Source organism: Oryx dammah, unplaced genomic scaffold (assembly GCF_014754425.2).
Source record: "Oryx dammah isolate SB20612 unplaced genomic scaffold, SCBI_Odam_1.1 HiC_scaffold_15, whole genome shotgun sequence".
NCBI lineage: Eukaryota > Metazoa > Chordata > Mammalia > Artiodactyla > Bovidae > Oryx > Oryx dammah.
The window spans coordinates 27,239,643-27,264,832 of NW_024070199.1; the positions used below are offsets into that span (position 1 = coordinate 27,239,643).

Below are 25,190 nucleotides of genomic sequence, written 5' to 3' on the forward strand. Positions count from 1 at the left end.
TAGCCGGCTCCTTCCTGTTCACTCTCTCCTTTCATTTCTAGTCCCCCACCTCCTGTGCTCTGCTTGTTGGCATCTCCATCTCTGCGGCTAGATACTGGCTCCCAGACTTCCTGGTGTTAAGGGAGGGTTTTACAACTCTGTTTACCTCTTTTTGCCTGATTCTGGGACTGGTAGGGGCCAAGCCCACTCTCCTGGGTCCGATCCTGTTTGGTATATCCCTTCCCGGCAAGTCTCTGACCTTGAACTTTGGGCCTGGGCACTCCTAGGAGTGAGGGGCAGGGTGGGGTTAGAGCTGAAATCTATTTGCACAGGGACGTTCCTAGTTTATGTCCTAATAACAATTTTATTCTCCAGGCCACGCTTCCCTCTCCACCCCGCTATAGTTCACCCTTGGTTTCACAGCCAACGATCTCACAATAACTCCTTTTTTATAGGTGGAAACGTGCCCTGGAACTCTTCAGGCTAGAGGTGTGCAGAATTCTGTGCCTGCGAGGGGCCCTTCACTGTTGCATGGCTGTGGGCCTGCAGATGGGAGAGCAGGGGTGGCCGCGACCCTGTCCCCGTGGGGAGTAGAGTGGTGGCGGAGAGGATCAGAAGGTCCTTCTGGCTCAGCGCAGGGGCTGGAATCTGAATGGGACAGCAAGTCCCTGCTGGGACCTGGGAAGTGTGTTTGGGGCCAGGGGGCGCTCGCACTCAGATCGCGGTCCTGTGGTGGGGTGGGAGAGGGGGGTGGCGGGCGGCGGGGTGTTAGTCCTGGCCCTCCAGCCGGCCTCAGTTTCCCCGGTGTCGGGGTCACTAGTAACCAGGGTAGGAAGGCGCGGCAGGAGCCGCTGCGGGTAGACAGAAGGTCGCTCAGAGCCGGCTGCATGTGTGATCGCAGCTTTCGGTTCCCCGAGGGAAGTGAGCCGGCAAGTTCGGGCTGAAGGAGGGGCCCACAGAGGCGCGGAGGGCCGCGGGTCCACTGCCCGAGGCGAAGCACGGGAAATTCGCGTGCGAGCGGACGGACCAGAGGATGGGCAGGCCGTGCGCGCTCTGCACAGCGCCCGGCGGCCCCGAGGGCGGTCAGGTGCAAGGGGGCGGGGGCTAAAGGCCACGGGTTGCGGGGTCGGGGCGGGCCGGCCGGCGGGGCATTTAAACCCCGGGGATTGTCAGCTCGGGACGCGTGCCCAGCTCCGCGTCCTCCTCCGTTCCGCCTTCGCTTCGGGTACCGCCGGGCAAGATGCGGTCCTCTCTGGCGCCCGGCTTCTGGTTCCTCCGCGCCTTCTCCAGGGACAGCAAGTGAGCGGGGCTGGGGCGTGGGGGCACGGAGAGCGCCGGGCCCCGCGGCTTCGCTACTGAGACCCGACTCCGGGAGTCCCAGAGCGCTTGTTGGGGTGAGGCTGGGGGGTTCTGGTAGCATCTGGCCGGCGGTCGGCGGGGAGGTGAGGTGGCACGTGCTCACTCCGCCTCTCCTGAACCCCTCCCTGGGACGCTGCCCAGGAGCGTCTCGCATCCTCACCTCCGCGCACACACACTCCCCCCTGGGGGAGACCCGATTCAGAGCGCCTCCTTTATCACCCGGGGGACCCCCGGTTTGTGGACTAGGGAACCGAGGTCAGGGCGTGGCTGCTGCTACGAGAAAGTGGCCGTTGGAGTTGCCGAGTGTCCCATTTGGTCTCTTTTAGCCCTTGGATAGCTCCAAGACCAGAACCTAGTGGTCCTGGGAGCTTGCCTTGAGCGGCTCCAGGCCCTAAGGGACACCCCAAGGGAGGGTACACCTCTCAGATCAGGGGGCAGCTGCTCCTCAACTGGCTGGTCACCCCAGCAGCCGGCCAGCGACTTCCTCCTGACCAAGGAGGCTTGAGGAGGCCACCGGACCATCAGGTGTGTGGTGGGCTGGAGAGTTTTCAACCCACTCTTCATCAGAGGCCACACAGTGGAACACTTTGCTTGGTCTGCACCGTGTCTTTGTTTCGTTCCGTTTCACTTTGTGTTACTTGCCATCACTTGCAAATGATAAAACTTAACCTTGATAGCCAGACTCCTCCTTCCTCTGATCTAGCAATATCAGGCCTAAATTCTCAAATTTTATCATTAAGAGTATTAACATCACCCTTTAGATGGGGTGCAAGCTCTTAGTAGGACCCAGCTTTGTTTTCAAACAAAATCCTGCACCCACCCCCCTCAGTCCTAGGCAAATCAGGATGGTCACCCGAGGCACTTTCCAATTAGTGACAGTCCTCCTTGGGGACCTTCCTCATCACTGCCAGACTTCCTCATTCATTTATTTATTTGGTATTTTTCAGAAAAAAGTCAGATGACTCTTGTAAGGATATAAAAATGAACATGTGTTAAAAAGATTTTATTTCACTTGTGATGAGGGTGCCAGAAGATGGTATAATTGGCACAAAAGAAAATCCAGGGAGGGGAGAATGGGGAGTTACTGTTTAATGGGTACAGCGTTTCAGTTTAGGAAGATGAGAAGGTTCTGGAGATGAATGGTGAGGGTTTCACAAGAATGTGAAGGTATAAAATGCCACTGAACTGTGCACTTAAAAATAGTTAAATTTTATGTTACAGACGTTTTACCACAATTTTAAAAAGAATACAAAGAAGATGCCCATTTAAGTCAGGAATATTGAGACAAAACTGGTTGAGAGGGAAGATTATTGAAACTCTGTCAATTCATGGACATATTTTATATGACTTATTTGTTACTTGGGCTTCCCTGGTAGCTTGGATGGTAAAGCGTCTGCTTACAACGCGGGAGACCCAGGGTCGATCCCTGGGTCGGAACCCACTCCAGTATTCATGCCTGGAAAATCCCATGGACCGAGGAGCCTGGTGGGCTACAGTCCATGGGGTCGCAAAGAGTCGGACACGACTGAGCGACTTCTCTTCACTTCTTCTTCATTTGTTACTTACTGTTTGATGAAATTCAAGGTCAGGGAAAGGCATGAATCAGATAACTTGGAGGGGAGGGCTGTCCTCTAGGCAATGCACAGTTTTCCAGAGAAGCACACACACATTTTTTTTTTCTCTCCTATACTTTTCTCTGCTAGGATAAAAAATAGTCTCAAAGAATGATTATTCTTGGTCACAAAATAAGGTTGGTCGTATTAGGTTTGATCTGATTATCTTTATACATAATTTACTATGTTAAGTTCACTTGGCTGGAAGTTTTCATAAAGGTTCTGAGACTGGACTTTTAAAAGCCTTCTATTATTTACTGTTCTGAGATTAGGAAGCCAAGCCAAGAAATTGTCTCCACTAGGTTTTACCTGCTATACCTATACATTTATTAATAGACAAATTACCCTCTTCTTGAGGTCCCCAAAATATCCTAAAGTTCCTGGGCCTGCCAGGGAGTGAAGTCCTGATTTGCCTGGAAGGGAAGACAGTAAGCCAGTTTTCTTGGGAGGGTTTGTATTGGCTGTCAATCTTAATTCCTTAAGAGTGGCATCAATATCTGATTAAACGAGTATCATTGTCAAATACAATATTCCAGGCAAGGCCTTGGTTGCAAAACCAAGTTTTCATATTGTTGTTGTTGAGTTGCTAGGTCATGTCTGACTCTTTACAAGCACATGGACTGTAGTCCCCCAGGCTTTTCTGTCCAGTGGGATTTCCCAGGCAAGAACACTGGAGTGGATTGCCATTTCCTTCTCCAGAGGATCTTCCTGACCCAGAAATCAAACCCACGCCTCCTGCATTGGCAGGTGGATTCTTTACTGCTGAGACACCTGGTAAACTCGTTTTCAAATATGTCCTGATAAAACAAAGAGGACGGATTCGTATTGAACTTTTGCAAATAACCATATTTTATAAAAAGCAAGGAGACAGTAAAAGTTTCTAAATTCTGGGGAGTCAGGTAGAGAGAATAAAGTATTTACAAATATTTCATTTCAGTTCACAAAAAGAGAATCTCCTAAATTGTTATGGGTTACAGATATATTAAGAAGAAAGAAGAAAGAGCTTTCTTATATATTCAGAACACTGAACGCTATAATGTCACTGACATTCCAAATGTCAGTGATAATCATCCTCATCAGTTCATTCAGTTATAAGTGATTAATTCTTGTTCTGCTGAATCTTGGGTCAGCAACCTCATAAACCTGTCAGCATTTTTACCTAAGTTTTGGAAATCCTGACTCAGGCCACAGGTGTGTTCTTAAAGATACCTGAATGATATCACCAGGAGTCTGTACCCACGAATGTGTACCTGGTCCACTGATTTCATGAGACAGTGCTCGGCTGTTAAAGATAAAACCTTCGGCTTATAGATGATTGCAGGGCCTTTAGGGAGCATCCAGAATAGAACAGAAACTATCTGTAAGGGTCAGAAACCTGAAAAGGTATGGATTAATTTATTAATGATAATTTTCAAAAGTGAATGATCTGATGAGAAGTCATGACAAGAAAAATGCAGCTAACAGTGAAGTCTGGTTGTTCCTTAGGTATGTAACACACACAAAGCCAACCCAGAAAATATTAGACAGTGTCTAAAAACACACTTAAGGTTAATCTCAAAGAAGATGGTGAACACAATATCCGATTTTTAAGAATGTATAATTTTTATAGAGGAAAAAATCTCAAGATTTTTTGTATCTCAGTATATATACTTTTATGTATTTAGAGATATATAGAAGTCTCAAGACATAATTTGCATAATATACCAAGGGAATACCAAGAATGTCAACTTAGATTTAGTAAGTCCGGGTGACTCAGTGGTAAAGAATCTGCCTGCTAATGCAGGAGACATGGGTTTGATCCCTAGGTCGGGAAGATCCCCTGGAGGAGGAAATGGCAACGCACTCCAATATTCTTGCTTGGAGAATTCCATGTACAGAGGAGCCTGGCTGGCTACAGTCCATGGGTTGCAAAGAGTCGGGCACAACTGTGCATGAACATACAACAGCAAGTCCTAAACATCTATGTTTTAATAAAGCTCCATAGGAAAGTCTGATGTACCTCCCCAGTTGAAAGCCACTGACCTAGAAGATGCTAGACTCCAAATAAAGAAGTAAAGTTGCAGCTTGGATAAGATTAGCTGAAGTCATGACTGGTAATACTGTCATCATTAGGCAAAGAACACCAGGATACTGATCCATAGAGACAGATCATGGACCAAGAGGGTATTGAGAAGTCTATAGAAATTTCTCATGCAGCAAAAGTTTCTGAGATACTTATATAAATAATCATATTCTACTTCTCTTTTTTCTCTTAATAAACAAAAATACATCTCATTACTGTATATACAAAATTGTACCTCTCTGCCACTTATTGTTCCTAGGAGAGTCTTATTCATATATATTAACTATACCTTTTAACCAAACTATACCTTTTAACTTGTATTTCAGAGAAAATGAGGGGGCAGAGAGACTGGGTCATTGGAAGTAGCCTGTCCCACACCAGCATTTTAGAAGCGCTCAGAAACACACATAACTTTCTACAGCTGCACATGTCATTGAGACACTTCTTAAAGTGTGAATCCAACCACGTCTCCCAGGTTTAAGACAGATCTGAACTGAAATCCTCTCACCACTGTGTGTTTTTGTATAGTTAACTTCTCTGAGCGCCACCCCCTACTGCCCCCGCATCAGTAAAAGTTGGGTGGGTTCTTGGGGGCAAAAGTGATCCATGAACGCTCTTGAGCTCCCGTGGCTGATGGAGAGCCCACGGCAAGTGTTCCTTCACTTCTTCCTTGATGTGTGTAGGTTCGGACTCCTAACAAACACCCAACATCACTGTAGTTCTTACTGTAGGCACATGATTATTTTGAACTCTCAGGCTTACAAAGATGATTAAGACACGGTCCTACTTTCTCGGAATTAAGGATTAAGCTAGAGGGAGGGCGTGTCCTCTCATTATCAAACTGGGGGCTTCCACACGTTCCCAGGGAGGGCTTTTAAACAGAAGAGAAGAAAGCAGGCGTTCTGGAGTGGGACCTTGGCGGGTGGGCTTCCCCCGAGCTTTGGCTTTGCCTGTCTGTACAGCAAGGATATTTGTAACACCTGCCTCATTCCATAGTTGTGAGGATTAAAGATTGTCGCAAGGTGAAGCAGGTAAAATACTTAGATGAGTGCCAGGCTCATGGTAAGCACTGACTAAACATTAATTATTGACTATTATTCTACTTGCTCTTCCTACCACTCTGTACCAGGCATTGTGTTTGTGGTTCACTGCAAGATCTTTGTTTGTTTCCCGGCCTAATTCCCCATTATAAGGACATAATGAGGCACAGAGAAGTTATGTAACTTGTCCAGCACCACATAGCTAGTCAATGATTGAGCTGAATTTGAATCCAGGTTAGCTGGACTCCCAAGTCCCTGGTCTTTTCCGACTGATTAGAGGGTGGGAGGGGAAAAGAAAACAGAGGCGTTTTGCTTGAGACAGATCACTAGATTTCTGAGGCTTCAGGTCCTTGTCTTTAAAATGGAAATAACAATGTACCTCTAGCCCAGGTCTTTGGTGAAATTAAGTGAGAAGACATTGAAAGCACTTAGCCCGGTGTCTGGAGCACACTTAGTCCTTGGGAATGGCTTGGTGCTTGTCAGTTTCTGGAGGTGGGATTCATCTTCATTAGAAAGGAAAGGTAGCATTTGACTGGCTGGATCGGGAGGTATTCTGAGCAGAGGCCGTGGAGTGGCAGTCAGGGCAGGGAGGTCACAGCCTGTCCCTTCGGCACTGGTCACCTGCTGGCGGGAGCCTGAGGGTCTGAAGGCATGGCCCCCCGGATAGGAGGCTGAGAGGCAGGTGGCATGAGCTGTGCCAACAGAAGGCAGAGACTCGGAGGAGTTTCTGCCCAGGAAGATGGTACCCCCCACTTCCTCCTCCAGTCAGACCCCTGCTGTGTCCGGCGGCCCCTCCGAGTCCTCCCCAGTGCTGGGCCTAGTCTAGCCGGTGCCCTCCCCCTGTGCCAGCCTCTGAGTGGGCCTGTCTGGGGGCAGATGGCAATGTGGGCATCTTGCCAGAGAGATGACTATGGCTGCTGCACATGGGGCTGGGCCCATTTTCCTGGGACCTGTGGCGGGGAGAGGAGCCTGTGGGAGGAGGAGCAGGAGCCGGATGAGCAGGAATGGGATGAGACACCGGACGGGCAGGAAAGCAGGAGCGGGTGAACTCCCTCATGGCACACAGTCTAGTGCTCCCGTGGGAGCTGGAACGGTGAGGCAGGTGGTAGTTGCAGCAGGGACCGGAGGATCTGTCTGCCAGAGCTTGCTGAGGACCTGCTGCCACGTCCCCCGAAGCTCATGGTCCTTATGGACATCTCCTGTAATGCTCAGTCCCTCAGTCGTGTCCAGCTCTGTGCAACCCCGTGGACTGCAGCGCGCCAGGCTTCCCTGTCCTTCACTCTCTCCCTGGAGTCTGCTCAAATTCATGTCCATTGAGTTGATGATGCCATCCAACCATATTAGTCTCTGTCGCCCCCTCTCTGATAGGAATTCACTGTCTTATTTATTTATTTGGCTGTGCCCAGTCTTAGTTGGGGCATGCTGGGTCTTTAGCTGTGGCATGCGAACTCTTAGCTGTGGCCTATGGGATCTAGTTCCCTGACCAGGGATCGAACCCCGGGGCCCCTGCATTGGGAGTGCAGAGTCTTAGCCACTGGACCACAAGGAAGTCCCTTAGTATCTCATTTAAAGGAAGATCGAAGTGAGACTGAGAGGTGAAATGTTCTCTGCATTAATCCCTAGGGCCACCTTGATGACAGTTTACTGTCTCATTTAAAAGAAGCTCAAGCAGAGGCCGAAGGTGAGACAGCTGGCCCAGGGTCACAGTCACAGGACCAGAAGTTAAGACTCAGCCTCTTGTTGGTCTAACGAACTTTTCCCTGATCTGCTGTGGCTTCAGACCAGGGGTCCCAGACGCTGCCAAAGCACTTTTCTCTTATTTTCCTGGTACCCAGTAAGGATGAGCTGTGATAGTGAGAGGCAGCTCTGAGAAGGAATGAGAGATCCTGGCAGAGGACCTGGAGGGCTGAGCCTGTCCCCTGTCCCCACTCTCACAGCCCCTGCCCCCACCCCGGTCCTCAGGCTGATCCCCAGAGAGCATGTGACCCTGGTTGCTCCCCTCCCCCACCCACCCATGATCACTGTCTTCTCCCCCAGCTGTTCTGCTTCCTCTTCCTCTCTGCTGTTTCCCCTTTACGGAGCAGACTGATGAGCACTTCCTTGGCTCTGGGTGGGGGAGTCTGCCCCAGGGGCCGCCGGCTAATCTAAAAGGCAGCAGGGGTTTGGGGATGGTCTGTATGGATGGCCCAGGCCTTATGTCTTCCAGTCGGTGGTACCACCTGAGCACTGAATTTGGGGTTGAGCAGTTCTCAAGTGACACCAAACTGGGGCCAGACATCAAGGGTGGAGTCGGTGAAGCCCACAACCCCCAACCCCCATCTCACAGCCCCCCGAGTTGGTATGTGGGGTAGAGGCGAGATGGACAGCTTTGCTGCTCCCGTTTTGGCCTCTGGCTCATGCCTCACCCCCTGGATCCTTCATGCTGGGGAGAAGGCATAGAGGAGGGTGAGCCAGGGGCCAGGCCTCCAGAGACTCTCCAGAGGAGGGCCCCCATCCTGATGCCCTGGCAGGACCACAGCCCTGCCACCATCAGTGCATTCCACTGTTGCTGTTTGCATAACCTCTCTGCAGAAGAGAGACCAGCTCCCTGCCCACTTCTCCCAAACCCTGCCAGCTCTCACACGCTCCCAGAGGTTTTCCAGGCACCCACACGACACCTCATGCTATAGCTGAAAGCCAGGTCTTTTCATTCTGTCTGAACACTCGGGGTTCTCCTGCTTAGATTCCTTCTCAAAACAAAGCAGTCTGGCAATCTAGCCTATAGTTTCCACTCTCCTAAAAAAAGATTATGATGCACTCGTTCCTTCTAGAAAGTCCTGGGCTGCTTGTGCTACTAACCAATGACTCCCTTCTCCAGAAGTACCTTGGGACCGAGCCCAGAGTCCCCGCAATCCCTCTGGGCAAGTGCCTGAGTCCCAGCTGGAGGAAAGGGCACCCCGTGGAGGATCCGACGGTCAGGCTGCCCTCAGCTCCAGGAGGGCTTTGTTCCTCAGAGGCCGTCACGGACCTGGCCCGTCCCGTATGGCCTGTCTCCATCCCCTCCTGTCAGTGGAAAGCCCGGCTCGGGGGCTCTGCCCTGTGCGGTCTGTTCCAGCCAGGCCTTTCCCTACCAGGCTGTGTCCCAGTGGTAGTGGAGGACTTGGCAGGAAGCGCAGTGATGGCATCGCCACCACTGCCCTGGTTCTTACCATCCCCAGCCCTCTCTCCCTTTCAGATCTGCTGAGTCCCAAAACTGGCACATCCAAGGACCGGCCACCAAGTTCATTTCCTTGGCAGGTGCCAAGGTCACCACCAGCCCAGTCTGTCACGTGGCCAACCCGAATGGCCCTATACGTCTACTAGCTACCCCAGAATCCGGTGAAGGGCTGGGCTGAGGCAGGAAGTGATAGGAGTGGGTCAATGAGGGAGCTCAAGTCCCCCTTGACCTGGGGCCTGAAATGGGAATGGGAACCATCCACAATGTGGTTGCAAAGCCAGGAGGGGGATGCAAGGACCGGGGGATGACCCGGTAGACGCTGGACGAAAGGGACCTCCCGCCACTGTCTCCTAAGGTCCCTCTCCTGGACGAAAGGGACCTCCCGCCACTGTCTCCTAAGGTCCCTCTCCTGGGCTCTTTCTTATTTTCTATTGTTGCGCTGCTGGCGGTAGCAGGTCCTTGGGGTTTCGTTTGTTATCGGTCACTCCTTTGGCAGACATTGTTCTTTGTCCCTACCTCAGAAGCATTTCTAGTGCAAAGTCTTAACGAGGTCCATAAAGCTATTAGCATGCTCATTTGAAAGAGTATGTTGGACTGTCAGCTAATAGTTAAGAGATAGCCAGTCCACCTCTCTATCTGACTTGGTTACTCAGTAACCAGTGCTGGGCAAGGGGAGGTGAGACTCTCGGAAGTGACATTTCTCACTAACACAGACTTGGAGGGTCCTGGGATAGGCGCTAGGCCTGGAACAGTCTGTGGGCCTTGCTGTGCAGGTTCCGGGGTCCCTGGCTCGCTTGTCCAGCCTGCCCAGCCCCTGGGTTGCCTTCCCTCCCCTCTGCAGCTGCCCTGGGGCCAGCTGGGTAAGGCCAGGCTCTGTGTGTGTTTTGCCCCTGCCCCCCTTTCTGGGGCCCTTTCGTTCTGAAAGAAGGGCTTGTGAGAGCAGAAGTGAAACTTGCGGCTTCCACAGGCGTCAGGAGCCCGTCAGCTATCTTCCAGTGAGCTACTGTGAGGTCGCTGGCCTCAGCCCAGCCCTTCACTCCACCCATGTCCCCAGTCCCCTTTGAACTATGGCACCTTGGTCTTTTTCTTTAAGAGATGTCAAAGTGGAATGGAAAGCGAACTGGACCAAGGAGAGGCCCGGCTCCAAGCATGCTCTGCCCAGCTAGCCGGGCCCCTCTGGGCTCCTCCTGCCATCATGCTGGAATCTAGGCAAGCAGTCCCAGAGGAGGCCAGTGCCCAGCCCGGCATCACACAGCACTCTGAGGGCCTTCTGCCCCATAGCCTCCCTCCCTCTGACTCTCCTGCTCTCTTGGGCGTCAGGCTCTCTACGGAGGGATGCGGTCAGAGCTGGGAGAAAGGTCAGCCAGGCCTCTGGGCAGGGCTGGAATCTGGCCGATCGGCATGTCTATGGACCTCTGCTAAGCTTCTCCATCTACTCCCAAGGGAGTGCAGGGGCGGGCCCAGCGGACCAGCCTGTGCTCTGTTCCCTTACAGGCTCCCCCGTGGCACTTGTGGCCTCAGGCGTCTGCAAAGACGCCTCCAGCCTAGGTCTGCATACTGGGCCGGTGGGGAGGAGTGGACTAGCCAGCCTCCAGACCCCTACCTTACAGGCACATCCAGGGCCTGGAGCCCCCACTACTCAGAGCAGCTTGGTACCCACCGCCACCCTGCTCACCTCCCACCCGCTCCAGTTTTCCTTCCTCAAAACCTGAAATCACCATCGCTGTCATTTTTAAGTGTGGACTGCGTGTCAGAAACCTGTAAGAGGTATGCATCATCTCATCAACCTATCAACAGCCCTGTGAGAGAGGTGATAAACTGTACTTTCAGATGACACACAGGTGTAAGGAATGAAAGCAGGTTTCACTTGATTCCTGAGTCCAGGGCACCACCGAGGGTCTCCCCAGGGGTGGCCTGTGCCTGGGGAGTGGCTGGCAGGATGGACGAGGCAGAGGAAGCCGACCCTGCCTTCTTTGAGGAAGCCCGTCTGGAGTTTTCCCAACTCACCAGCAGGGCAGCGCCCTGGGTCCCCACCTGGCTGGTGCCCAGAACTCTGTGACCTAGAAAATCCCATCCCTCTTCAGTGACGTCCCGTCACCCCAAGAAACAGTCCAATCTCGCCCAAGGCCCTCCGTGACCTGTCCCTTTCCTCCTTCCCAGCGCCCTCACCTGCCGTGCTTGGCTCAGCCCCACCTTCCAGACACCCTGAACTACACCCTGAACCATACAGAGTTCCCCAAACAGGTAGTGATATTCACGCCTCCACGCTTCTGCACACGCACTTCCCCTCTCCCTGGCCCTGCTCCCGCCCCAGCCCTGGTGAACCTGGCTGCCTCCTGCTAGTTTGTGAAGACTGTGCTGAGACCTCACCTCCAGGATTCTTTCTTTCTTTCTTTTTTTAAAAAATTTTATCGGAGTATAGTTGCTTTACAATATTGTACCAGTTTCTGCTGTATGACAAAGTGAATCAGCTATATATATATATCCTCTCTTTTTTGCATTTCCTTTCTGGTTAAGTCACCACAGAGCACTGAGTAGAGTTTCCCGTGCTCTACAGTAGGCTCTCTTTAGTTACCTATGTTACACTTAGGGCTTCCCAGGGAGCACTGGTGGTAAAGAACCCACTTGCCAGTGCAGGAGATTCAAGAGAGCTGTGTCCGGAAGATCCCCTGGGGGAGGGCAGGGCACCCCACTCCAGTATTCCTGCCTGGAGAATTCCCATGGACAGAGGAGCCTGGCGGGCTACGGTGTATAAGGTTGCAGAAGAGTTGAGCACGAGTGACGCGAATTAGCACACCCATCAATAGTGCGTACACATCAATCCCAGTCTCCCGATTCATCCCAGCCTCCGCTTCCCCTCTGGTATCCATACTTTTGTTCTCTAAGTCTTTGTCTCTTTGCAAACACCCTTTTTCTAGCTTCTACACATACAGGTTAATATACGATGTTTGTTTTTCTCTTTCTGGCTTCCTTCACCCTGTAGGACAGTCTCAGGTCCGTTCACGGATTCCTCTCCTACCCCTGCCCTCATCCCAGCCGGTCTGGGCATCTCTGCTTGGAGTCGCGCGGGGCTGGCAGCCCTCTTTTGTAGCACAGTCACGCTGGCCCTGCTGTCACCCTGCTGCCCCGTGACCCCGGCGGGCAGCGGTCTCTCCTATGGTTGGTCTCCCCAGGCCCCTGGCTCAGGGCCGGGCACGTGGTGGGATGTGCGTGGGGGTGGGCGGTCCTGGCTCCAGCTCAGGGAGACCATATGTCCGCAGCGGGGCCTGGATGTGCTCGCCATTCCGTCACAGCTTCCCCCACCCGAGGGAGAGGACCCAAGTGGGGGCAGATAAGGAAGAGCACCGGGGGCCACAGGCCGGAGAAAGTCCAGGGCGGCGCTCTGAGGTGCCGCCCAGGTGGGCGGGTGCTGGCCCCTGGGGCAGAAGCCGTGTGGTGGGGAGCACAGGGGGCCGGGGGTGGGGAGGAGAAGGGTGGCTGCCAGCGGGGCTGTGCCTTTTGACCCCTCACTGACTCCGACCAGCTCCCGAGGGCTCAGCGCGGCTGAGGGCAGCCTGGGCCTCATGGCCAGGCCTGTCAAGGGAGGACAGTCAGTGCCGGGGCCTCAGTGGGGCCCCGGGGATCTATGAGGCCCAGCGGGCGTGCTCAGTCACTCAGTCCTGCCTGACTCTTTACGACTCTATGGACAGTACCTGCCAGGCTCCTCTGTCCATGGGGTTTCCCTCTGTCCATGGGATTTCCCAGGCAAGAATACTGGAGCAGGTTGCCATTTTCTTCCCTAGGATGTCTTCCCCATCCGGGGATCGAAAGTACATCTCCGGAGTCTCCTGCATTGTCAGGCAAATTCTTTACCATGGCACCATCTGGGAAGCCAAGGAGATCTAATTTGTCACCAGGGTCACTGCATCCGTGTAGCAGTGAAAAGAGACTTGGCTGAGCCGGGGAGTGGAGGTCTTAAGGGTAGCACAGCAGAGACCTAGGGACCAGGGTGAGAGTTACATTGTATTCACCTGTCTTTGACTCAGATGTGGTTGATGCTGTTCTCCCTGTACATCTGATGAGGAAACCAGAGGCAAAAAAATAAAGAATTTGCATCTGGTTGCACAATTAATTAGAGGCTTCCCAGTTGGCTCAGTGGTAAAGAATCCACCTGCCAATACGGGAGACCCAGGAGACACGGGTTCAATTCCTGGGTTGGGAAGATCACTTGGAGCAGGAAATGGCAACCCACTCCAGTATTCTTGCCTGGAAAATTCCATGGACAGAGGAGTCATGGAGTTGCAAAGAGTCAGACATGACACACGTCTACAAAACTTGAAGCTTTTTTCCAGACAGGACACTGATGAGTGTTAATCTGCAGGGCTGTGGTTTTTTTCTTCCATCCTTTGCTTTCTGAAGAAGCCCAGTTGGGCACAGTCTCCAAATCCTTCCACCCCTCCCCCCACCCGCTGCCAGATTCTGAAAGTCCCTGATTCAGGAGTCATGAGCCATTTACCAGTTGGAAAACATTGCTGCCACCAAGCTTGTCTATGTGGGTCACTGTGACAGTCCCTGGGAACCCCAGATTCCCTGGAGAATCCCTTGTGACTCCCTGCCCCTGTGCACCCCGTGTCTGGAAGTAGGAGCCAGACAGGCCACACAGTAGAGGAGCCTGAAAGCCAGGCTAAAGAGTTGGAGCTTCATTCTTTTCTTCTCCCAAGCTTTAAGCTTTTTATTTTGTATGGAGCTTCGTACTTAACAGAATGGAGAGCCACTGAGAAATATTCAGCCTGGTGATGGCAGGGTACATATACCTTCATTCTCTTCAGAAGATGAACTATGAGGTAGTGGAGAGATGGAGGTAGACCAGAAGTCCAGGGACGAAGTGCGAAGGGTCCTGGCAGCCCAACCTGATTTCAGCCTCTGATGTGACACCCTTCATTTCACAAACCCGAGCCTTCGTAACATGCCTGTGGGGAAGTGATTTGGGGTTTGGAGGCAGAGCGCTAGAGAGGGCAGAACGAGCCTCCAGTGTCCTGGCTCTTTGATTCAAGGAGCCCAGGCATAGAATGGGGTTTCCGGGCCCCCTCCCCTCCTTCCCCACCTTCTCCAGGGGATCTTTAAGAAACCAAGGCTCTGGCCTTTCTCCTGGGCTGGAGTCCATGCTGAGCTCTCTTTTTCCATGTACTTCCTGGCTCCTGGATGCTGAGTCGGCTCAGCTGAGGCTCTGCTGGGGAAGCAGTGACTCAGGAAGACATGGGGGCCCTCCCCTAGATCCTCAGGAGAAAGGGGAGAGTGGAGCGGGCAGTGGAAACTTCAGTGGTGCCTGGCTGACCTGTGTTTTCCACCCCAGATCAGAGCACGGGATGAGAAGCGGGGGTGGGAGAGGGCTGTGTGATGCGTGAGCCACAGTGGAAAGAGTGACCCTTCTGTCTGGAGGAATGGACTAGAATGGAGCAGGCAGAGGACCTGGTCCTGTCAACTGGCTTTTCCTCTGCTGCCGCATTTCCCTCTATGTTTTGGACTCTGCTCCTACTGGACTGTAGCAGGTGCCGTATCTGCAGTGTTCTCGGCTTCTCTGGTGGCTCAGACAGTAAAGAATCTGCCTGCAACGCAGGAGACCTGAGTTCGGTCCCTGGGTGGGGAAGATCCCCTGGAGAAGGGAATGACTACCCATTTCAGTATTCATACCTGGAGAATCTCACAGACAGAGGAGCCTGGAGGGCTATAGTCCATGGGGTGGCAAAGAGTCAGACATGACTGAGCGACCAACTCGGCTTACGAGGAGTAGTTGACCTCGCTTTAAAGATAGACCCTTTCTGGAAGTTTGGAATCAACATGTACACACTGATATATTTAAAACGGGTGATGTATATGTACAGCTCAATCCCTTCGCTGTTCACTTGAAACTACCTCAACATTGTTAATCAACTGTACCCCAATACAAAATGTTTCTGGTGTTAAAAATAATAAAAAAATTTAAAAGTAAAATAAAATGGATAACCAGCAAGGACCTACTGTATAGACAGAGAACTCTGCTCAATGTTATGTCGCAGGCTGGATAGGAGGGGAGTGTGGGGGAGAATGGATGCATGTATATGTATGGCTGAGTCCCTTCTCTGTTAACCTGAAACTATCACCACATTGTTCATCAGCTGTGGCTCAGACGGTAAAGCGTCTGTCTGCAATACGGGAGACCCAGGTTCGAGCCCAGGGTTGGGAAGATCCCCTGGAGAAGGAAATGGCAAGCCACTCCAGTACTATTGCCTGGAAAATCCCATGGACAGAGAAGCCTGGTAGGCTACAGTCTGTGGGGTCACAAAGAGTCAGACACGACTGAGCAACGTCACTTTCACTTTCTTTCACCCCAATACAAAACAAAAAGTTTTTTAAACAAAGAGACACTTGGCATGCATCATCCTCCTCCTGGCTCCCACCATTTCCAGTATTTAAACACAGTTCTGTCTCCCTGCGCCCCTATCTCTCTCACACACACGCACACAGAGGCACCCTGATCTTAGGGAGGACAGGGAGAAGTAGAGGCAATGGGCAGTGACAAGAGCTGCAGAGGGCACTTTGGTGCCGTCTAGGACGCCGCCGCTGGCCCAGCTCTGTTGGGAGGCCTCTGCTGTCAGGAGCAGGAACTCTGAGCACTCTGGCCTCTGGGCACCTGTCCCTCCCCTCCCCGTGGCCTCTGCCCCAAGCAGCTTATGTCTGGAGGGGAGCGTTGGTGGTGCTGCCAGAACGGGCACAGGCGGACTGCTTCCTGGACACAGTGGAGACAGTAGGCCTGGACTCCCTGCTCACCCAGATGCCCACCTTCCCCTGCAGGTACCGAGCCTTCATCCTGCTCATCACCTTCTTAATCTACACCTGCTATCACATGTCCCGGAAGCCCATCAGCGTCGTCAAGGTGAGCCTGGCCTGGGGGTAAGGAAGAAGGCAGGACTGCTGGCCTCAGCAGAAATACGGAAATACTTCAGTAGAACAGCCCGGAGCTCAGTGAAGCACCATCCTTGTCCCTTATCTTGGTCACCAAGTCTGTCTCTTCCCCCTTGGCTGACTCCCACTTTTAGCAGTTCTTTTTCCCAGGAGAGTTTCCTGGGTTTCTTCACCAAGAGAGTGGTGTTGGGGAACTGGGGGTGGAACCAGAGAGCAGGCACCTTGGGTCCCCTGGGTGCTGCTCATAGACACCCCTTGCCCTTCACCGAGGCTCTGCCGCGGCCCCTTGTCCCCAGAGCCATACCTGCCAGGCCGGGTGTCAGAGGAAGATGCAGGGAGTCCAGTGGGGAGGGGCAGTGGGCTGCTGTGGTGGGGGAGGTTACTGGCTCCCTTGCAGGCTGGGTTGACTCTGGGGCCACCAGCTAACCCCTGACCTGCGCGCCCATCGCCTCTCCAGAGCCGTCTGCACCACAACTGCTCAGAGGTGATCCAGCCCCTCAATAGCACCCACAGTCTCAACGACACCACATGGTGCAACTGGGCCCCCTTTGGTAAGAGCTGGGTGAGCTGCTCCTCCCCCTGCCTGCTCGCCATCCAGGCCCAGGAAGGGCTTCTTGCTTGGGGCATCCAGACAGCCAGCTTTCTGTCTCCCCCATCTGCCTTCAGATAAGAGCAACTACAAGGAGCTACTGGGGGCTGTGGATAATGCCTTCCTCGTGGCCTATGCCATCGGCATGTTCATCAGGTAAGGGGCAAAGCCTACGCTGTCCTGCAGGATAGCTCAGGCTGCTGTCTTCTCTACACCAACCTGGGGCAGCGGGGTCAAAGAGAGAAAGTTGTTGGAAATGAGACAAGCCTTCCACACATCCCGTCACCCGTAGCTGGCATGTTGCCACTATCACCCAGCCTGCTCCTTCACCTGGATGACTCCCTCTTTTAGTATCTCTCCTGCAAAGGCCTTCCTGGATCTTCTTTTGAGTTTATTCACTCAGATGGCGTGTCAGTGGTGTGGCTGGAATATGGTCTATCCTGGACAGGGGTCCTTGACAGATAACCGAAAAGCTGAAAGCCCAGCACGGCTTTTATGTAGCAAGCATGATGTTTGTTCCCAGGAGTTGAGGGTGGCTGAGGCTGGGTACTACCTCTAGAGAGCTCACAGCCTAATGGAGTGACCGATACTCCAGCAGCTACGTTATAAACAGTGTGGTGGCTCTGGGACAGACATGGCTACGTACGGAGCTCCAGGGAGTCACTTTGTCTGAGCTGGGATTAGAAAAGAGGGGTCAGGAAAGGCTTCTTGGAGGAGATGACATTTGAACTGATGAAGAGAAATGGAACTTGACTCATTCGAAAAGACCCTGATGCTGGGAAGGATTGAAGGTGGGAGGAGAAGGGGACGACAGAGGATGAGATGGTTGCATGGCATCACCGACTCAATGGACATGAGTTTGGGTAAACTCCGGGAGTTGGTGATGGAGAGGGAGGCCTGGAATGCTGTAGTCCATGGGGTCACAAAGAGTCGGACACAACTGAGCGACCGGACTGAACTGAATAGAGACGAGAGTCTTTCCCAGTGGCTCAGTGGGTAAAGAATCCACCTGCAAGGCAAGAGACAAAGGAGACTCGGGTTTGACCCTCGGTGGGGCAGATTTTCTCGAAGAGGAAATGGCAACCGTCTCCCATATTCTTGTCTAAAAAACTCCTTGGACAGAGGAGCCTGGCGGGCTACAGTCCACAGGGTGGCAGAAAGTTAGACATGGCTGAGCACACTCACACAATGGAGTCATGGCTTGGTGAAATAAGGCAGGTGTAATTTGAAGCAGCATGACTGCACAGAGGGCAGGGGGTGGACTGGGGGACTCGCCACAGGCTTCCCAGCGTGTGAAATGCAGGAGACGGGGCTGAAGCATGAGGTCATTGTGTACTAGGCTGTGAGCACAGGAGAGCCGCTGAGTGGGCGGCTCGGTGGGTGTAATGTTCAGATCTACATGCCAGACCGATACTGAGAGGCTGACGGAGGTGGGCTTGAAGGGGAGAAGGGCCGATCGGCTTTTTTTGGTAACTCAGACACTAAAGAATCTGCCTGCAGTGTGGAAGGTCCCCTGCAGAAGTGAATGGCAACCCACTCCAGTATTCTTGCCCATGGACAGAGGAGCCCAACTGGCTATAGTCCATGGGGTCACAAAGAGTTGGACACAACGGAGTGCCTAACACTTCACTTCAGGGCTGACTAGCAGGTCAAACTAAGGAACAGATTTGATAGTAGCTCCAGCTGGGCTTGGAGGAAAGCTTGAGTTAGAACGGTATTATTAATAACAGAGATGGAGAGAAATGATGCGCTGGAGAGAAATAAGAGGAGCAGCGGGCAGGTCTTGGAGGTCGCTTGTGGAGGGTGGGCTGCAGGGACAGGAGACTGAGGTAGCTCGTTTCTGGCTTGAGTGGCCAGACGTGGGGGTGCCATCCAGTCCACTGAGGGGCACAGACATGGGTCAGGGTCTGTGAGGGAGGCAGAGGAGTCCAGTCTTTGGAGCTGTTGATTAGCAACTGTTTGGGAGGCACCACAGTCAGGGTGTCCAGAAGCAATGTGGATATGATCCTGGGAGAAAGTTCAGGGCTGTAGACATACAGCTGGGCCATGTACGTGTACATACGTGGCAGGTAAAACCATAAAGGTGATGCAAGAGAAAATGCATGAGATGGACTGGTCAGCCAAGGGGGAAGGAGAGGGTCACGGGGATGTTACAGAGGCCACTTTGCCAGGCACGTTGTGAGGCACGTCGTCAACAAAGCAGAGGCGCCTAGTGGCAACACAGAGGTCGCTGGTGGGGCCCCGGGGGAGCCAGGAGGCGGGAGGCAGGGGTGCGAGGTAGTAGAGATTAACCACGAATCCAACTCTCTCTGCAGCGGCATTTTTGGGGAGCGGCTCCCCCTCCGGTACTACCTCACAGCTGGAATGCTGCTCAGTGGCCTTTTCACCTCACTGTTGGGCCTGGGGTATTTCTGGAACATCCACGTGCTCTGGTACTTTGTGCTGGTGCAGGTACGAGCCTCCTCCGTCTTGCACTCGGGCCTCTGTTCCTGCACAGAAGGATCATAGAGGCTGTGAGTCCTTCCCAGTCGCTCCACGTCACGGCAGATCCCGACTCAGGCTCCTTTATCCCAATGCGGGGTCCCCTGCCCATAGCCAGGGCGGCCTCGCCAGCTCAGGGAGTCTGCACTGAGCGTCAGCCTGAGGTCCCTGGAGGAGCCTGTGAGGCCCAGTCTCTGCTGTGGGGACCTCGGGTCAGAGGGGCATCAGCTGGTGGGTGTGTGCACGCATGTGAAGGAACGGGGCGCATAGTGTGGATTCTGGAGGGCTCCCCCATCCCAGAGGCTGCACCACTCAATCCAGGGGCCTCTGTCCCCCCACTTTCCCTGCAGATCTTCAATGGACTAGTGCAGACCACGGGCTGGCCCGCCGTGGTGAGCTGCGTGGGCAACTGGTTCGGGAAGGGCAAGTGAGTGTGACCAGGGAGGAGGTGGGCATTGCCTCAGGGTGCTGGCTGGGCTGGTGTGGGGGCAGGAGGTCCCTTGTGGCCTCTGATACGATTTTAGGAACAAAGATTAGAAATAAGCCTCTGTCCTGCTGACTTTCACAGGCTGGGATACAAATGTTTTAGTGACTAAAAGCAGTGATTTTTTTCATTGCTGAGATTTTAATCCTTAAACCCTGCCATCTTCATTATGCCTTTTCCTCATAATAGATGAATTTCCATTTTGCATGAAGACAAAAATGAAGCCTATAAAACTCTGTGTGTGTGTATATATATAAATACATATACCCATATATTTTTAATTCATATATATGTATATGTCTTATATATTTATTTATTTTTCCCTTGAACTGGCTTTTGTGCAAAAAAAAAAAAAGTTTCTTTTGGGCAGAGTTTCTCAGCCCTGGCACTGTTAACACTGTGGGCTACATTTGGGGCTGTGTAATTCTTTGTTGAGGGGCCGTCCTATACATTGTAGTATTTAGCAGCCTCTACCTGCTAGACACCACCAGCACACTCTGGGCTGGATCACCAGAACCCTCCAGACAGTGTCCCTGTCCCCTGGGGGCAGTCACCCTTAGCTGAGGCCTTCAGAGACACAGCCTCAGGGCAAGAGAAGAAAGGGTGGGGCTGCGGCCCTGGGATGGAGGGGAGGCAGGGCTTGCTCAGGGAGCTGGCTGGGGAGCAGGACACCGCAGGCCTGGCTGTCACTCACCTGATGCCAGCCAGCCCTGCCCCTCCTCCCCGACTGGGGTCTTATGGCACAGAGGCTGCAGGCAGCCAGCTGTTCGCACTTGGCCGGGGCGGGCTCCGTGAGCCCGGGGCTTCTCTTCTTACCTTTCCTGCCCTTGCCTCCCTGCCTCCCTCCCCGCCTCCCCTCCAGGCGGGGGCTCATCATGGGCATCTGGAACTCCCACACATCCGTGGGCAACATCCTGGGCTCCCTGCTGGCTGGCGTGTGGGTGGATCAGCAGTGGGGCCTGTCCTTCGTGGTGCCCGGCGTCATCACTGCCATCATGGGCATCATCACCTTCTTCTTCCTCATCGAATGTGAGTGCACCCCTCTCCCTCCGTCCCCACAGGGCCAGAGCGAAGCCTCCCAGTTAGGTTCTGGGAGAAGGCGGCTGGTCCCGTGGGGGTCGCGGAGTTGGAGGCCTAGACGTGTGACTCAGAGGACAACCTCTCTGAGTCTCGATTTCTCACGTGGGACACCTGCTTTCCTGGGCTGTGGAGAGTGTCTATGAGACGTATGTCAGGATGCCCAGAAAATGCTGGCTCCTCTGAGCCTGACTCCGGAGAAGTGGGTTGGACAGCACCCTCTCCATGCTTGCTGCTTTTTTCCTGGCTCCCTGACAGATGGCCCCTGGAGTCATGGCCACGGTCACTTGTAAGCAAGAGAACGAAAGTCCACGAGGCTCTCGTGGTTAGGAGACCCAGGCCTCAAAGGTGGTCTCCGGAGCCCCGGCTCCCTTGTGCTGGAAACTCCATGGGCCCCCTTGCGGGGGTCACATGCCGTGCAGGGTGAGGGCCTGGTCTGCTGGCAAGCTTCTTAGAAGGTTTTCCTTTCAGACCCAGAAGACGTGGACTGCTCCCCGCCTCAGCACCATGTGAGTGTTGCCTCCAGCCCCACTCCACCAGGGGCTAGTCCCAGAGAGGCCTGGGGAGTTGAGGAGGGGCCTGTGTGTCCCAAATTGGGCCCGTGGGCGGCTCCCTGGCAGGTGGTGAGTCCGGCCCAGGAGGGGAGTACATACCTCATGCAACTCATTTCACGTGGGTTGTCCCTCTAGCTGGTGGGGGAGTAGTATGTGGACGTGCCCCCAGTAAGGGCTCTTCTCTGCTCAGGGTAATCCAGAAGAGAGCCAAGACCACCCCGAGGACCCCGCAAATGGACCCAGCTGTAACAAAGAGAGCAGCCTGGAGTCAGCTGTCACCTGCTCCAAGGAAGCAAGTGCTCAGCCTTCCGCCATCAGCTTCTTCGGGGCCCTGCGCATCCCAGTGAGTCATCTGTGGACCAGAAGGAAGAGAGAGGCTCTCTAGATTTTTCTGTTGGGTCTCAGGAGATGGGGACACTCAGGGTGATCCATGGTTTTTGGAGTTTCTTTACGAGCAACGCTTAGGGCAGGGGCCCTCCTGGGGAGGGTAATGTGGCCGGACATTACCCTAGCATTCAGGCAGCAGGCACGTTGCTGTACCTGAGACTGGAGGTGTTCTAGAGGCTGCTCCGTGTGGTGGGCAGTGGAAAGTGCTGGCACAGGGCTCGGAGGCCGCAGGCCCCAGGCTGTCCTGCCCACCTTCCCATCTGCCTTCTGCTGTGCTCACAGGGCGTGGTCGAGTTCTCCTTGTGTCTGCTCTTCGCCAAGCTGGTCAGTTACACATTCCTCTACTGGCTGCCCCTGTACATTTCCAATGTGGGTGAGTACACGGGGAAGAAGAGGGGAGATAGGAGCAGGGGGGCCTCCAAGGAAGAAACCCGCCACGTGATGCTTATGACTCCACGAATAGGCAGAATTTCTGCTGATCCTCTCCTAGCACAGAAGGAAAATTTTTTCTTTCATGGGAAGCTAAATTTTGCAGAAACCCTCCTAGTCCCTGACTAATTCCAGCCACTTTTCCTCACTTGGCACTCAGTCGAGGTTAGGAACTCAAATCCTCTCTAACGTCTACTCTGGCCTCAAGTGTAGGCAAAACCCTGCTTCAGGCCCATTGGCTTATAGATGGGTGGGACTGGAGGGTCCTGGAGAAATGGTCTGCCTTCTAAATGCCTCCAGGAGTCTCTCAAGCCTCCCCCAGCCCAAGGAAGAGGGCCTGATGAGCTGCCCCCGCTGCTGGTAGCCTGGTGGGAAACACCATTCTCTTCCCAGGGGCTGCCGGGATACTTGGGTCACCGATGCCCAGTGCCCAGGTCTGCTGGGCCGCCTGCCTTGTGGACTTCCTGTCCCCTGCCTCTGTCCCTGCCCAAGGATGGACAGATGAGGAGAGATCACTTCAGTGGTTAGAAAAGGATGTTTATATCCTCCCGTCCTGGGCCTCTGGTTTTCCCCAGGTGGGGCTGCTCTATCAAGGAGCAGCTCTGCCCCCAGAGCCCAGAGCCCCAGAGCCCTGCCAGGGTCAAGGACCTCTCAGTTAGGCCACCGGCCTCCTTCCAGGGCCCTGGGGGAACAAGCTGCCGTCCACACGGTACACTGGGCCACAGGATGCCGTTTGGATGAGTCAGGGCCAAATCTCAAGTCGTAACCTGCCCCCTCCCACCCTCATCCTGTCTGCAACTGAGGGGCCTCCACCAAAGACAGGGCTAGTGCCCAGGGCGGCCCTGTGGACACTGATTCTTTGTTCTGTGGCCTTGATGCTGGCTACAGAGCGTGAGTCAACCTTGAGGGCTGGGCTGCCAGTCATGGTGCTGGGCGTCCCTCTTTCTAATCCCAGGGCAAGGTCAGGGGCCTGAGGTGCCCATTATCCCAGGGAGCCTCCTTCCTGTTTATCAGTAGGGACCTCAGAAGGAAGTGACAAGCTCCTGTGCAGGCGTGCTGCTCCATCAGGGGCGGGCAGGCATGTGGTTGGATGGGATGAGGCTCAGACAGTGCTGGGGTGCCCCCCGGTGGGACAGGGTCCTTGGGGGCCAGATCCCTGTGCTCTTGGAGGTCAAGGCGATCCGACAGGGGAAGAAGGTAGTACAGGCCTGGGGGCCAGAAAGGGTTTCCCGTCCCAAACTGCTGCAGACTTACCTGTGACCTAGGCCAGTTGCTTCCCTAGGCCCCCGACTCCTTCCTCTGAAGAAGTGGGCAGTGATCCCAGACTGGGAGTCTGCCGGGACGCTTCCAGCAGTGGCCCTCCACGCTGTCTGCCCTGAGTCCCCAGGTCTGAGCATGTGCTTCGTTTTCCACAGTTCATTTCACTGCCAAAGAGGCTGGGGACCTGTCCACACTGTTCGATGTTGGTGGCATCATAGGTAAGGCCACGCCCTGCCGTGCCTCTCAGCTGGATCCACCTCTTCTCCTGTCGGGTTGCAGAGAGAAGGGACAGGTTCCAGCAGGACGTGACCTAGGCAGGTGGCCTCAGAGGGAAAAGGTGGCACCCTGCCCAGGTGGCCCTCCCGTGAGCCATGGGTACGGGGATGGTTGCAGAGGGAGACAGTCTGCTGGCCCGGGGTGCCCGGTCAGGCTCGTGCTGGGTAGACTGCTGGGGTGGTGCTCGGGGGTGCCCGTGCCTGGGGCGGCAGTGTGCACGTTGTATTCCAGGCGGCATCTTGGCGGGGCTCGTCTCTGACTACATCAACGGCAGGGCCACCACCTGCTGCGTCATGCTGATCTTGGCTGCCCCCATGGTGCGTAGAACCTCAAGGTCGAGGGCCAGGAGCTGTGTGCACGCCCGGGCATCACACACACACACCTGTCTCTTTGCGTGTGTGCAGCCCTGTGCACGGCCCGGGGAGGAGAAGCCGGGATCAGCACAGGGAAAGGGATCCAAACTGAGAATTTTGGAAAAGGACTAGTGGCTCCTCGACCTCAGTTAGAGCAGGGAATGTCAGCTGCTAAACTTCCTGACCAAAGAAAGAATGAGAGGCTGAGGTGTGATAGGAGAGGAGACTTCGGGGGCAAAGCGAAACAATGGATTACTGTCATAGACTCTGCCTCCCTGGGACACTTGAGGACCAAGAGGCCAGGGTATGAGAGGAAAGAAGGGAAAGCGGGCTTCTGGGGTCTCCAGTCTTCTGGGCTCCGGGCTGATGGAGACGGCCCACGGGGAAGCCAGCGTGTGACCCTGCCCCACTGCTTCTCCTCTCTCAGATGTTCCTATACAACCACGTTGGCCAGAGAGGAATCGGCATCTCCATAGGTGGGGAGCTGGCACTGCCCTGGGGACCACACGAGGCTGGCTTGGGGGCACGGTGGGCAGCCTGGGCAAGTGGAGTTCTTGGCCTGGAGCCTGGGGGACTCACCCACTTTGGGGCAGAGGAAGATGGTGGCCTCTCCTCTCTAACTGGCCGTCTCCATCACCACCTCAGTCATGCTGCTTATCTGTGGAGCCCTGGTCAACGGCCCTTACGCGCTCATCACCACCGCTGTCTCGGCTGACCTGGTAAGCAGGGCCACCTCGGGGCCTGGGCAGGGCCTCTGTCTCCAGCCTCATCTTCCCCATGCCTTTCCCCTTCTCCCAGCCTCCAGAGACGAGATCCTCAAAGTCCTTCAGAGTCCTTCAGACTCCTTCAGAGTCCTCCCTGGTTCCCCGTTTCTTCCCAACTCCAAGCCTTTATTGCTCCCTTTCCCTGAGCCAGCCGCTTTCTCAGTCCTGGTCTTGCTCAGGGCACTGCCTCTTAGTTCGGCCCCTACCCCCACCCACTCCAACTCTGCTGTCTCTCTCCAGGGGACGCACAAGAGCCTGAAGGGCAACGCCAAGGCGCTGTCCACTGTCACAGCCATCATCGACGGCACTGGATCCATAGGTCTGTAACTTTCACCCTGCGCTCTCCCAACAGACCCCCGAGCCTGG

General features: G+C 54.2%; 1 protein-coding gene across 2 annotated transcripts in view; it reads left to right on the plus strand.

The window, feature by feature from the left end:
* Positions 1 to 1,121: 1,121 nt before the first annotated feature.
* SLC37A2 (solute carrier family 37 member 2) overlaps positions 1,122 to 25,190 on the plus strand; it is a 28,028-nt gene continuing 3,959 nt past the window's right edge. For both annotated transcript variants that reach the window (XM_040255800.1, XM_040255801.1), the window contains exons 1-15: positions 1,122 to 1,278; positions 16,060 to 16,141; positions 16,628 to 16,721; positions 16,837 to 16,915; positions 19,075 to 19,210; positions 19,591 to 19,667; positions 20,587 to 20,753; positions 21,273 to 21,310; positions 21,546 to 21,698; positions 22,025 to 22,115; positions 23,587 to 23,649; positions 23,939 to 24,024; positions 24,488 to 24,536; positions 24,706 to 24,779; positions 25,065 to 25,143. In XM_040255800.1, coding sequence (XP_040111734.1) covers positions 1,220 to 1,278; positions 16,060 to 16,141; positions 16,628 to 16,721; positions 16,837 to 16,915; positions 19,075 to 19,210; positions 19,591 to 19,667; positions 20,587 to 20,753; positions 21,273 to 21,310; positions 21,546 to 21,698; positions 22,025 to 22,115; positions 23,587 to 23,649; positions 23,939 to 24,024; positions 24,488 to 24,536; positions 24,706 to 24,779; positions 25,065 to 25,143 — 1,327 coding nt within the window. In that variant the 5' untranslated portion in view covers positions 1,122 to 1,219. The remainder of the gene's footprint in view (positions 1,279 to 16,059; positions 16,142 to 16,627; positions 16,722 to 16,836; positions 16,916 to 19,074; positions 19,211 to 19,590; positions 19,668 to 20,586; positions 20,754 to 21,272; positions 21,311 to 21,545; positions 21,699 to 22,024; positions 22,116 to 23,586; positions 23,650 to 23,938; positions 24,025 to 24,487; positions 24,537 to 24,705; positions 24,780 to 25,064; positions 25,144 to 25,190) is intronic.